The sequence below is a fragment of the Podarcis gaigeae genome (assembly GCF_964106915.1).
Source record: "Podarcis gaigeae genome assembly, chromosome: 1".
Classification (NCBI taxonomy): Eukaryota; Metazoa; Chordata; class Lepidosauria; order Squamata; family Lacertidae; genus Podarcis; species Podarcis gaigeae.
Genome location: NC_139678.1, coordinates 102282433 through 102296510, shown reverse-complemented (window position 1 = coordinate 102296510; position 14078 = coordinate 102282433). Strand labels below are relative to the sequence as shown.

The 14078-nt window shown below is 37.5% G+C and overlaps 1 protein-coding gene and 1 long non-coding RNA gene across 3 annotated transcripts in view; one reads left to right on the top strand and one right to left on the bottom strand.

The window, feature by feature from the left end:
* Positions 1-4620, top strand: part of LOC310834047 — a 54551-nt gene extending 49931 nt beyond the window's left edge. The window contains exon 2 of the long non-coding RNA XR_014559076.1: positions 3993-4620. This is a non-coding gene — a long non-coding RNA (uncharacterized lncRNA). The remainder of the gene's footprint in view (positions 1-3992) is intronic.
* ACVR2A (activin A receptor type 2A) overlaps positions 1-14078 on the bottom strand; it is a 52050-nt gene that overhangs the window by 11411 nt on the left and 26561 nt on the right. The window contains exons 2-6 of one of the 2 annotated variants that reach the window (XM_083710283.1): positions 12682-12889; positions 10121-10230; positions 8574-8728; positions 3310-3333; positions 506-649 (exon numbers count right to left, since the gene is read on the bottom strand). In XM_083710283.1, the coding sequence (XP_083566409.1) occupies positions 506-649; positions 3310-3333; positions 8574-8728; positions 10121-10230; positions 12682-12889 (641 nt within the window). The remainder of the gene's footprint in view (positions 1-505; positions 650-3309; positions 3334-8573; positions 8729-10120; positions 10231-12681; positions 12890-14078) is intronic. The other variant, XM_083710284.1, reaches the window with a different exon arrangement.

Below are 14078 nucleotides of genomic sequence, written 5' to 3'. Positions count from 1 at the left end.
CCCTTAATGTGTGTTACATATGATAATAAACTTCATTTAAATCCCAGACAAAAAGCTGCTTTTCAAGTTAATAATAATAATTTATATATTTATACCCCGCCCATCTGGCTGGATTTCCCCAGCCACTCTGGGCAGCTCCCATTTCCGCAGTTAGCTTTGCATGGAGGGTGGGCATGCACTTTCGAAAGCTAAAGTCTCCAAACCACTCCGAAGTTCAGAGAGTCTCTGATGCAGCTCCATATAATGCCTTATTAACAGTGAAATCCAACTTAAATAAAATAGAATTATTCAAAACGCCCTGATTTGTCTCATAATTCATGGTACACCTAGAGCTGCTACACCCTAGATAGATAGGTAGCTAGATACTCATAGGTTGCTGTAATATTACTCTTTTCAGAACAGTGTAAGGAAGAAATTCCAGCATTTCTCTGGATTGTACATGTAACAATTTGCAAAGAAGTTCTAATTCACAGCAGTGTAGCACTTAATAAGGATATTTATATACCTGTATTGGGAATATTTTCACAGCTACATATTCATTTAACAACTGAGCTTTCCAGACACAGCCAAATCTTCCCCTAGCTTTGATCTCTAGTAATTGCAGTGGCTTCAGGCCCATCAGTGGCGATGGAGGTGGTGGTCCAGGATCCTAGAAACAACAGATAGACCCATTAAACTCTAGTTTTCTGTACTACAATCCTCTAGCGTGGAGAAGGGGAAACATACACATGGGGGGGGGCTCAAGTTCCGCCAATAAAATTTACAGCAGAAGGCAAACTGGGCTTTTAATACAGCAGTGTCCCAAACCTTACCAAGATCGTATTTGTTGAGATAATTGAATGGCTGCACCTGTGTCTCCTTGAAAAAAAATATTTTTCAAAACACATTACAATAAGCAACCATACATCAGGCACCAAGTATTTCCTAGGGCACAGCTGAAACTATCATCCAAGAGAACTATTGAAGAACTCAAGTGGTCACTTGAGGCCCTTTAAGCTGCGTGTATCAGGTTCTGTAACATTCAGCATACAGGTTGTGACTACTCCTGCCAGGTGTAATTGCAAGGCTAGATGAGATGGCAAGACCACTTTTTAGGCATGCATACCATTTCATTTAAACACTATAAAATTATTTAACACTATAAAAATCTACAGTGCCTATTTTAGACATTTCCTATCTAAACAAACAGAGGCTTCCCTCTTCTATGAGGCAGTTTTGGTTGACAATTAATAGATATCAGAAAAAATTTAGCCACACAAGACCAAATATGTGGAACAAATTTTCCAAATGATAACCAAGTTATCATACATAAAGAGCAAGTTATCATACATAAAGAGCAGTTTGTTTATCTATATCAGGCACGCCCATCAGGAAGATCATGATCCACGGGGTCTTCCTCTTCCCTAAAAAAAAGCTAAACAACTTTGACCCGAACCCCCCAAAAGAGGGTAGATCACTGCCAGCCTTTAACTCTGTGAGTAGATCTCTGTCTCTTGGGAGTTGGCCACCCCTGATCTATATGGACTCCCACATCTGCTGTGCATATAACAGATATGTCCCCTGGATTCCCCATCCCACTATATTGTATACATTGTGGGGAGAACAAGCCTTGGGCAGCCTTTGGACTCAGCCAGAGGGAAGCAAATTTTATTCCTTCTTTCCTTTACCGAAGAGCTCCTTCTCAAACAGCCACCTTCTACCTTTAATATGCAACTTCCTACCTAGCTTGCCTCGCCCTTACTCCAAAGGTGGGGAATCTCCAGCCCAAACTTGGGCCACCAGCCTTCCTTATTTGGCCTGAGAGGCTGTTTTGGGGAAGCCACACCAACCCAACCTACACAATTCAGGTGTGGGGTCACTAACGGCAGCCCTTCAAAGGACAATCGGGAGATTAATGCAGGCTCCCAGCTGTTCGTTTACTGGAGCAAGGTGCACTCCTCAGCAGCCATCAGGGCCTTGCTCAAGGAAGGGGATACGGTTTCCATGGAATAAAAACCACTTCTCAATGTGTTTATCCTTTTCACGTCAAACACTGATGGGCGGAGGGAGGCCAGGTCAATTTCATGTTCCCCCTCCCCACCCTGCTGCTGCAGGAAGTGAGAAAGAAGTATGCTTCCTACACTCAATTCTTGCAGTCGGGGTGGGTGAAGACACCAAAGGGAAGCAAGGCTTTCTCCCATATGTTCCTACCCCTCTGCAGCTGTCACTGTGCAAATTTGTCAGTACCCTGAACACACCCTCCATTCAATTCCAAGCTCTGATCTTTGCAGCACAGCAAATGTTAAAGCTGGCAAGAGGTTAAACTAATGAATTGCTGTTTCTGTAGCTCTCTTTACTAGCCCCTGCATAAAAGGTTACAAAAGGGCAACTTTCAAATATATTATGGGGTTCTGCTTTCTGACTTTAGCAAACTGAATCAAGCCATTAATTTATTTCCTTTACCAATAATAATCTATGAATTACAGTCATAGTCAAACTACTACTTGCATTTATTTCACATTTTCTGGATATTTTCTTCTAGCAACATTCCATAGCTATAAAAACAGGAGTTACTAATAACTAATAAATCCTCATTGAAAACAAGAAGCAAAGCAGTGTCAATGAATATTAGTATAGATGGATAATAACTGATAAATACAGAATATGCAAACCTTTAAAAACAGATTCAGTTAAATAAGTTCTCTATGTAATAAACAACTCATCTGCCTTCAGATATATTTCATGGAAGGGGAGAATGAATATGTGTTCAGATAAGAGGTGTACAAAATGCAAATCTTATGTAAGCCTATTTCATTGCCAAATCCCAATCATGACAACAATAGATTTAATGCAAAATATACAATGGAACAAATTCAACGGTCATGATTGAAATGACTGCTTGACTAGCTTTACATACCCAAAGGTCCTTGGTCTTATGTTTTCCAAATTCATGCTACATGTCAAAACTTATCAATGTAACACAGTTTTCTCTTATTGTCTCCACTTTGCCAAAAGCACCCATAAAAGTTGTAAAGAACAGCATATACGTCAATATAAAATTTGACCCCAGAGAATATAAATTCCATGTTGATTGTAGTTGGCACAATGTTAGGATTATTCTACTTAAAATGCTGGGGTATGCCACTATAAGTCATAGCCAGATAGTGTGATACAGAAACAAAGAACAATTTGTAGGAACGAAATTTAGCTGTACTTTCTAGAATTCCCGTATATGATTATTTTTTAGCTCAAACATTTATAAATGCCCAGGTCCTGCTCCAGTCTACAACTCCACATATCCATGGCTATGAATAAAACAATGCCTCTTACCTCTATCATTATATGAAAGGCGTGCTTGTAAAGAAGAACACACAGGCAAAAGAATATTACTTCATACAGCCAAAATTAAGTACAAGCTTAGGAAAAGTGATAAAAGGAAAGCACTAAAAAGTTACTGCTAAGATTTTGTATAGATCTCTTTAAGAAAAATCAAGAACTAAAATCACCCAAGAATTTACATTAATTCTCCATTGACTGTAAGAGATGCAGCAATAGTTACAGTATGACACAAATGAAATTTCAGTATTTAATATCATGTATTTAGAATCAAATGCTGAAATTGATATTTTATAAAGTTTCCACAAAATAACCCATGTGAAATAAATCCGAGCATGCTGCCATTGTCGCAGAATCTCAGTGACGTACTACAATGCAGTCGTAGCACTAGTGAGTTCAATCCAGTGTTAGAAACTGAGATATGAAAGCTGAGATATGGCCACAACAATGGAATGTCTAGGCACACTTTTTTTATAACAAGAATACAAAGCTGAAAATGAATGAACTGCAGCTAAAATATAATGTTCATTTTTCACATGGTCTAGTCCTTCCCCTGCCCAACCCCCTCATATTCTTAAGAGGGTCTCTTCTCCAGTCTTCAGAGAGCGGCTGGAATTTGGGAGACAGAAAAAGGCCCTCCTTTTCTTCCACTTTCCAGTTTTAATCTGAAATCTTAGGCGCAGTACTGCGCCCAGAGCTCAGAAACTGCATGTACTAATGAAATTCCTTGTTGCAAAACATGCGTAGGACAATGGGAGTTTCGAACATGGGTTCAATCACCGATTAAACAGATGATTTTATAGACATTACTATGAACTTTTCAACTTTTCTAAAGTAATATGCAAGTATGAAGAATTTGATATGTTTCTACATTACACCAGAGGGCAGCATTGCATCATCTAATGGTAGCTTAAAAGATTCTGAAGCAAGATCCAAAAATACGAAGAAAAACAAAAACAACTCTATTTTAACTTTCTTTTTAAAGTGAACTTTTACTTTTAGAGTTAATACTTCTATTCTGGGAGGTCAACTAAAAAAATGTTATAAATGCACTGTTTTCTCTCAATTTTGTTCTCTGACTTGCTATTAAATTGCTCTGAGTTAAAACCCTCAGTTTCATTTAAGTTTTATGCTGGCAATGACTGTACGAACTCCAGAGCTTCTGAAACAAAATCTGGAGCCTAAGGTATATTTTTTAAAAAAACCTTTAAAACATTTATGTCCTATTTATGGATTCTCGCTTATTTTTGAAAGATCATTTGTATTTAGTTCACTTTTACTTGAGCACCAATGGGAATGAGCAATTTATTTAAAAAAAATACAAGAAATGAAGAAAATAACAAGGTGGCTACAAACCACATTAACCACCTACAGTGGTAATATGCAACCCTCATATTACTAAATACCAACCTAAAATAGTAATTTAGTAAAAGACCAACAGTATGGCAGTTTTTACAAATACGAACAAAAAGGCCTAGATCCTGCTGACAAATGAAGTGGGATATAATATACAAAAAAGGACATCCTCCTTCATCTCTGGATGGAAAAGAAATATAAAGGTTCACTGGAAAGAGTAGAGCTGCAGAGAAAAAGACAGGGGGTACAGGACAAAGCTGAAAAAGAATCCAGACAGAGAAGAGGATGGGAAAGGAAAGGAACATGTAATGCTAGGAACAGAATCACAATATCAAAAAGCTTTGTTCAGAGGATAAACTGTCCAACACCAAAATCTATCAGTACAGCAAGGAATAATGTGCAGAACAACACCATTTCTGAAATGCTGCAACTACCTCTATTTGCAGTGCCGATACACTTACACATTATATACTCCAACACATCTGCTAAGTTCAGGGCATTATTATATTGATATTTTTGTACTGCATATGTATTTTTATATTGTACACCAGCAATATGTATAATATAGGCAGCCTTGAGAATGTAATATTTTAAATAAAATAAATATTAAGTTAGTAATAAACTGAAATTTTATGTTCAGAGAATGAAAGGAGGCATCAGTTTAGAGTGAGGAAGAAGTTTACAAAATCTAAAAAGCTAAGTCTTCTTGCTTGAGCTGTTTTTAATTGTTTTAATGATTTTTGTTGTTTTCATTTTACTGATTTTCTTTTTTTTTATGTCATGCTGTAACCTGGCAATGACAATGATGAAAGGCGGGGTATACTTTAAAAAAATAAATGAACAACTAATACGTACAACAGTTATTTTTTTAAAAAAATATGTAATGCCACAAAAGTAGAAAGAAAGAAAGAAAGAAAGAAAGAAAGAAAGAAAGAAAGAAAGAAAGAAAGAAAGGCCTTTTAACCCATTCCACAGCAGCATGAGACGACAGGCTTTGAGAATCAGACTTGCACTATCCCTCCACTTTGCACTTTGTGTTAGGACACTCTTGAAACATGGAAATACTCCAAGTTTCCCATGACTGTTGCTTTTATTGTCATGGAAAGACCAACTTCATTTCACCACTTTCATTTTTAATCAGAACCATGCTTTTAAGTGTTTGCAACACAAGCTTGGTTTAACAATAAACTAATAGAAAGATGAGCCGCTTTTAAAGGAACCAGAACAGTAAATAAACTCCGCTTAGCTACTAAGAATGATTTTGCACATTCAATTTAAGTAATAGCCACCATGCAACAGCAGATGCAGGCTAGCCTTATGAATCCCAGTATCCTCACATTAACTAGCTCCTGCAAAATTGTTTTATGACAAGATTTATTCATCAAATTACATATGTAAACTTTTAAACACAGCTGGTTCATAGAAAACAGAAGCTTATAAAGTTATCTATAAACCATCAGCTACTATTGCAAAATTCAAAACTTTCTTTCCTGAACTGAGCTGCATTTTTGAACTGCTGAAAACTGCAGCTGAAACATGTAATAGAGACCAATCTATGAGGAAACTGGGTGTAGTGGAAAGAAGATCTCTGAAAACTTCCAAAATTAAGCAGCCTATTTAAACCAACATAAAGGAGATTCTGGTGTGGAGGTACATTTTAAAATTATTTCTCCCATGTGTTCTCTCAACCTGCACGCTTTTGAGAAGTACTGTACCACCTGAACACGCTTAAAATAGCCCTCAAACTAGAGGAGATCACTGTGCAGCAGTGAACACTGATAGCAATTTAGTTCTTAACAGTGTTTACACAAAATGATTCCAAATTGGTCAGCTAAGAGATACTTCATAAAAATGAGGTAGTGCTCATCTCCAAGGGAAACCATTTGACCTTTAGGCTTTTAATATAAAAAAGACCAGTATATCATGAACAATTCCTTTTCCATTGAAATAATCCTAAACATATGGGCACCTTCCTTACACCTGGTGCAAATGTGTCAATATCCTCATCTGTACTCTTGTATTAATGAGTTTACATCAAAAGCTCTACATCTAGCCAAATTTCTGGCAACAAAAATGCTAATAAGAATCTGTATATTATTACCAATAATATTTTATAGGATCGAGTCCATTGTAGGATTCAATCCTATAAAATCTGTATCATAGGAACAATTCTTTTTTAAAAATCAGATCATGTTTATTTTCTGATTTATAAACACAACAGGTAGTAATCAATGCTAGTCCAACTCAGACTAGACCCACTCAAGTTAATGGCCATGACTAACATGCATTGATGTGTGTGTGTGTGTGTGTGTGTGTGTGTGTGTGCGTGCGCGTGCGTGCGTACATGCATGCAAATGTGTACATGCACACATACAACAACAACAAGTAGAGACAAAAAGGAAGTAAAGGCAAAAGGGAAGTTAATTTTAAAAACAGGTGATTCCAGAGAAACCAAGATAATATGTATCAGCACTGAATAATGCACTAGTTGAAACAAGCTCAAGTGGTAATCATAGCTTCACCAAAAGCATCACCTCCCTTGTCACAGATTGTATCCACGTCTAGCTATCTGACAGGACATTCAGAGCTTCCTGGTTGCATGCACAGCCAAAATACTTGCTTTTATCTCAGCTTATTAAACAAGACGACTAATGCCTGAATACAATCAAATTATTCACCACCATGTGTAAAGCTTGTGTGCCCTGCCTTTACGACACATATAACAGACTGTCTCACTTTTAATTTTAGTTCAGTAAATTTAAGTTTTAAAGAACTGGATTTTTTCTCCAGTGACTTTCTATGCTACAGGTTGTGAAGTAGGCACATTCTGAATTCTGAAGCAATGCTGCAGACATTAGTTACTAACTAGCAGTCATGGGGGCATGGCAAAACACAAAATTACAATACTGCCTCTAACAGTGGAAGTGGAACATAACCTTATATTCCATGAATTTGTCTCATCCTCTTTTAAAGCTATTCAAGCTGGTGGGCCACTACTGTGGGGCCATCCTGTGGGAGTGAGTTCCATAATTCCAACTATGCAGGGAGTGAAGAAGTACTTTCTTCTAGAGTAACATTTCTTAAGATGCTGCTAGATTCTAATGTTAGAATAATAGGGACTCAGGTGGCGCTGTGGGTTAAACCACAGAGCCTAGGACTTGCTGATCAGAAGGTCGGCAGTTTGAATCCCTGCAATGGGGTGAGCTCCCGTTGTTCGGTCCCAGCTCCTGCCCACCTAGCAGTTCGAAAGCACGTCAAAGTGCAAATAGATAAATAGGTACTTCTTTGGAGGGAAGGTAAATGGTGTTTCCATGTGCTGCTCTGGTTTGCCAGAAGCGGCTTAGTCATGCTGGCCACATGACCCAGAAGCTGTACGCCGGCTCCCTCGGCCAATAAAGCGAGATGAGCGCCGCAACCCCAGAATCGGTCATGACTGGACCTAAAGGTCAGGGGTCCCTTTACCTTTTAGATTCTAATGTTTAATACTTCCAAGACCAAAACCTACAAGTTTCTTTTTAAGTCTAAAATCTCTGTACTTTTCTAATGAATGAATCCCAGAAGATAGAGATGAAGTTTACAATGGATTAGTTATGCAGAACATTCAACCACCATCCTGGCAGTCACTTCAGGGAACAGAGGACACCTTCATTCATGCAAGGGCTGGGGAAGAAGCCCCCAGTTTCCACAAACACCTTTCTCTAGTTGAAGACTTCCACACCACATGCTGACACTCCCAAAATTCTCAACAGAGTAAGACGTTGCAGTGAAAATGAGAAGCTAGGGAAGAAGCCACCGCTGAAGGAGAATTCCACTCATACTTCTTTTGATCCTAGTCATTAGATCCAGTCACTCACCATCATTTTTCTGCAACAAATGAATTCAGATCAAAATAACTGGCTTACCTGGGTTGGTACAAGTACTGGAGGATATGCTAATTTGTGGTGTCGGTACATCCAAAATGAAACCAGTATGATCACTGCAATTCCCATTATAGGCACAAGAGAATAAAGCAAGGTACTGAAAAGGGGTGGTTTAGATGCAACAGGATTGGAAGTAGCTGCAGGGGAGAAAAGTTCCCAGTTAGTCTTCTGACAGTGTAATACTAAGCAGAAAAGTACCAATTCTTAAAAACAGAGAAAAGTAAAATGGACTTCATATGAAACAGAGCATCATGATATCAATGGATTAAATCAGATCAAAGGTTAAACACTGAAAGGTTTAAGCTTGCATTTCAACTTTCATTTAAGATGCTTTCATTGTGCCCATTTATTCATTTATACTTGACATATGTTATGAGACTTGAAAGCTTGTGTTGTATCTCATCAGCAGAATTTGCTCCAGAAAGCAGTATCACTTTATCTCCCATGTGTCAGACACATAACTACTTTAAGACCCTCTAAGGATACTTAAAAATAGTTCCCAAATTTAAGAATGATCAAAATGCTTAAATTCTTGCTGAGAAGTTATTTTCAGTATGAATCAATGACAAATTAAATGTTAAGAATAATTTTACCCTTTGTGCTTTAAGTACTAAATTTAGCAAAACGTTATATAAAGTAGCTGTTTAGTGTTTGCCAGTTCATATTTATCACTTGCATTCAGTGAAGAGTTTATTGATTTTGCAGGACTATCTTTGAATTTGATTCACGCTATTTACAGTACATCTAATTTAGTCCATTTCAGCCACAATGCTAAACCATAGTTTAGTGTTATGGGAATGAGCCTCACACCTGCTCACTTCCCAGTCCTCCTCTGTTATGGCCAAGAGACTTGAAGAATCTCCTCTTCCAGGTTTCAATTAACTGATGTTGATTACATCTGGACAGGAAACTTTGGTAAGTTTAAACAAGCCAGTATAACAGATCACTGTTTGATCCCAGCTTGTTTCAATATAATCAGGAGTGGCAAACTTGTGGCCCTCCAGGATTCTTACTCCCATTGGCCCCAGTTGTCAAAAGATTAGTCAACCCTCCAATAAGCATAGTTTGAACTACCAATGCAACAAAATGGAAATATATGCTTTCACTCTTCTTTTCACAGTAATGTTGAGGAAAGATATGAGGAAGGAAAGGGAACAGGAACAGAACACCCAATGGCCTCCATGGTTTGTTCTTGTTGTTCCTGTAAATATGATTACATTATGTCCAAACTGAACCACTCGTATCACTCGTATCTATTATGATCAGTGACCAAGACATGAAATTGTTACAAAGGATATTTATGGGCTGAAGACCTTTGGAAACACAGCTATTTACAAGCATGTAGCTTTTAATGTTAAAAAGTCCTTCTGAAACTGGATAACTAAGATTTCATTTGAATGATTATAAAAGTTCTTATTAACAGAAGTTCTCTTAAGATCAGCACACATAAGTGAGGGAAAATAACATTTCTCAATGTTGCTGAAATTGAACTGTGACTAACAGTGATTAACTAGAAAAACTGAACTTACGTTGTGTGACCTCCATTTCTGGAAAGTAGAAAAAATGTTGATTGCACATGTTGCCTTCGCAGCAGCAGAAAAACACATCAGGACTGTCCTTCTTTTCTATACAGTCGGTTCTGAAAGGGTTTAAAACCAGTTACTCATCTTCATTTTACAATGGTATAAATACACAGACATGACTCTCCAGCAACTAATGCAAAGTAATAAAATATCTGCTTTTAAAACATTGTGTCATGAATCTGCATTTGAATATTCTTGTTGCAGGTGTTTAAATCAGATCTGTACCAACTTTTCATTTGGCTCATTTATTGTGATGTAAGGTGATGTTACAGAATGCATGACATTTCCCCCCAAGCAGCAGGTTACCTTTCACTACAAAATTGTGATCCATTCACCACTCTTAGCAAATCACACTGCCCATTGCTTCCCTTTTAATACATCTGCAGATCATGCTGTGAATATTGCTGTGGACCTTTAAAGTCCTAGGAGCCACTTTAAAAGACACAAGCTACTCAATATATATAGAGGCTGATCTGCCTCCTTCTCTGCCAAGAAAGAAGAACTGTGTGTACTATAAAATGCCTCCTTTCAAGTGGCAGGTGCAAAACATTTTGTTAAAAGGAACTTTCATTTCAGCTGAACCTTAATTTAAAGTATGAATCAAAGTAGCTTCTTTTCAGACTAATTTTAGCATGTCATCCTTCCCCAACCTGGCACCCCCTGGATGTTTTGGGAAAGTTGACAGGAGCTTTCATAGGCTGAAAACTATGGAACTTGCACCAATTAAGATTGGACTGAAAATATGCTACTGTCATTTCACACTTTGTATTTTACTACATCTCTTCTCTTGTTTTAATTTAGTTTAACAAGTTAACTGATCCACTGTTATTATTTTTACACTATCTTATACAGACGAATGAGAACATATTCACCCAGGATACTGTCCCGTCCCCCCACAAATACAATGAAATTCATCCACCTTCTAATATCACAAATTAATTATCTACCCACCTACATTTTAAAATTACTCTCTATATAAGCATACTTAGAACTATATCTACATAAGTTACAGGGTTCAATCCTGATAATGGATGGTGCCACAACCCCATTTTAGGGACTGCACCCACCTCCCCTTTCTCAGCTCTCTCCCACCACAGCCTGCCATATTCAGCAGAGTATATCCTTCAAAAGAGGATCTGCAGGACTTGGGAGAGGAAGATGTGATAACTCAGTTTCTGCTAGCTCTTGGATATGTAAGTGAAAGCCTCCTTTTGAAAAGCTGACAGAAAGTTTATCTCCAGGTATTGGGGGCGGGGGGGATCCTATCAGTGCTTTCACTTTTTCACTCCCACCTCTAATAGCACAGTAAGTCTTGATGTGGTGGCTTCTGAAGGGAATCTATTCCAAAGGGAATCTATTCCTTCTGCCATCCCCAAAGGTAACCCCCCCCCCCCCAGTTTTTAAAAACAGACAGAGCAAAAAAATAAATCACCATCCTTGTATATCTTGTCTGGCACAACTTAAAATTCTGGTACTAAATATGAGTAGAAAGTAATTTTAATATATCAGTCCACTAAAACTAGAATGAGTCAAATTCTAAATTAATGGTTTCATTCAAATAGCCGCTATCTATTGATGAACAACAAAGAATCTTGTAGCACCTTAAAGATCAGAATTTGTGCAGTAAACATTTGCCCCTGCATATTGAGTAGACAACATGCTTTCTGTACCTTTAACAGCTATGGTATTTATTTTCAACTACATTAATAAATTAATAATAATAATAATAATAATAATAATAATAATAATAATAGCAGTGGCAACAACAACAATTTATTTATATCCCGCCCATCTGGCTGGGTTTCCCCAGCCACTCTGGGCGGCTTGCAGCATATCTAAAAACATAAAATATCAAGTGTTAAAAACCTCCCGATATACAAACATACAAAGTGTAAGTGCTATAAAAAATATTGTAAAATAATGCTGACTATAAAAAAAATGGTATTTCAACTGAAAACTAACTTTAACAGTGTTTTTCTAACCCCATTAAAAAACCTGCAAGAAAGCTGTCCTTGGTTAGAGAACTGTCCCCAAACAACATTATATGGCTTATGCCAACTTACTGGCACTTGCTTGACGTTTCTTTAACCATTTGTTTATGAAAAACTGTGGGATGATTTACTACCCCAATCTGCTAACACTGACTAAGGTAATAAATGAATCCCAATGGCAAAATCCAATGCATTTCTTTTTGTTTCCAGACAATAAACAGTAAGTGATAATTGGTTGAAATTTGTGGGCGTTGTACAGGTGGTGGTTTGTGACAACGCCGACTTCTGTATGTTTGAATGTATGTTTGCTAGCACCCTAAAGTTACAAATGGCAAGTGCTGAGATAGCGACACTCAAAAAATTGGGTTGGCATTACGTTAAAAGGCTCTGTAAGAGCAAGACGCTCTGGGTTTGAAGCAGCCCAACTGAATTATAAGCTGTGCAGACTTTATTCAAGCATTACTTTTTGAACACATACATGAATAACAAATGAAAAAGTAGTATTAGTTAGCTTGCCTGTCATAACAGTTAATATCGTCCAGCCAGCAACCCTTTTTCACAATTTCAACAGTTCCAGAAATATTCTTCCACGTTGCAAAGCAATGTCGTCTTTTATCTTTATCACCGTAACACAGTTCAATGCCACTGCGATTTGTTTTATCGGTTTCCCAATTAGCATTGTAGAAGATGCACTCCTGTGTCTCTGATCTGCCTAGTATGGCACCTACATGGGGAAATCAATTACAAACCAAGTTATTCAATAAGGTTGCAATATGTTTTGGGTGTTCAGAACAAAACAGCATTAAATTTATCAATACTATATACGTATATTCTTCACCATTTATTTATTTATTTATTTAACAAACATGTTTATATACGGCTATGTCATTTTTAAAAAACCAGATGATTAGAGCAATAAAACATAAAACCATACAATAAAAACCATATAAGTTAAGACATCAATTAACAATTGGGGAAGAATGGATTCTTAATTCCCTGCATAGGCTTTGCAGAATAGAAACGTTTTCAGCAGGCATTTAAAGGTTAGCACAGAAGATGCCTGCTGAATCTCTATTCCACAGAACCGGGTGATGACATTAAAAGCTCAATTTCTTGTTGTCAAATGAGCCTCACCAGCCTGGGGAATGGCCAATAACACTCCTGCAGATGATCTCATTGGTCAAGTTGGGATACAAGGGACCGGCAAATCCTGACATACCCTGGACCTAAGGTGTTCAGGTAGTTTAGGTTCTGTTCCCAGTACTTATGATTTTACCTTAACTTGGCATGCATCTCAAACTGTTTTTAAAGTAAATAAATAAGAAGTAGCAGAATAATTGTTGTTTTGAACTATTGTCGTTTGACAAACTACAAACACTAATAGCAAAATAAGGTTTCTTGCTGAAATGTTTTTAGAACAGAAGTAACATTTACGCAACAGTAGCCCTCTTAAGAAATAGACTATAAAAGAACAGATTTCAAAATATGTAACTATCTCGCATATCCAGCTGGAGCCCTCTACTATAGGGAATGGATCTGATGTTGTTGGAAAATTGTGGAGTTACAATAGAAATGTCACCAATGAGACTTTTTGGCACGACACTGAAGTTCTCTAATTATTTATCATGAAAGGTAACCAAAATATTTGAATTTTTCTCATAATCTGAAACTCAAATACAGGCAGCAACTGTTTTAGGCTCGTTCGATATGTGTGTGATCGCACACACGCACATTGTGCCAAACCCTGAAGTGAGCCAAAAAAATCACAAAATGGGTGGGTGGGGGCAGAACAAGGGTGTCTGCAAGCTTTCCCAATGGGCGTTCCAATTATATGCGATTTCACATAAGCACATGCGCCTTGGAATGTATCCCCCACATAAATTGGTCACTGTCTGTACATATTCTAACAATCC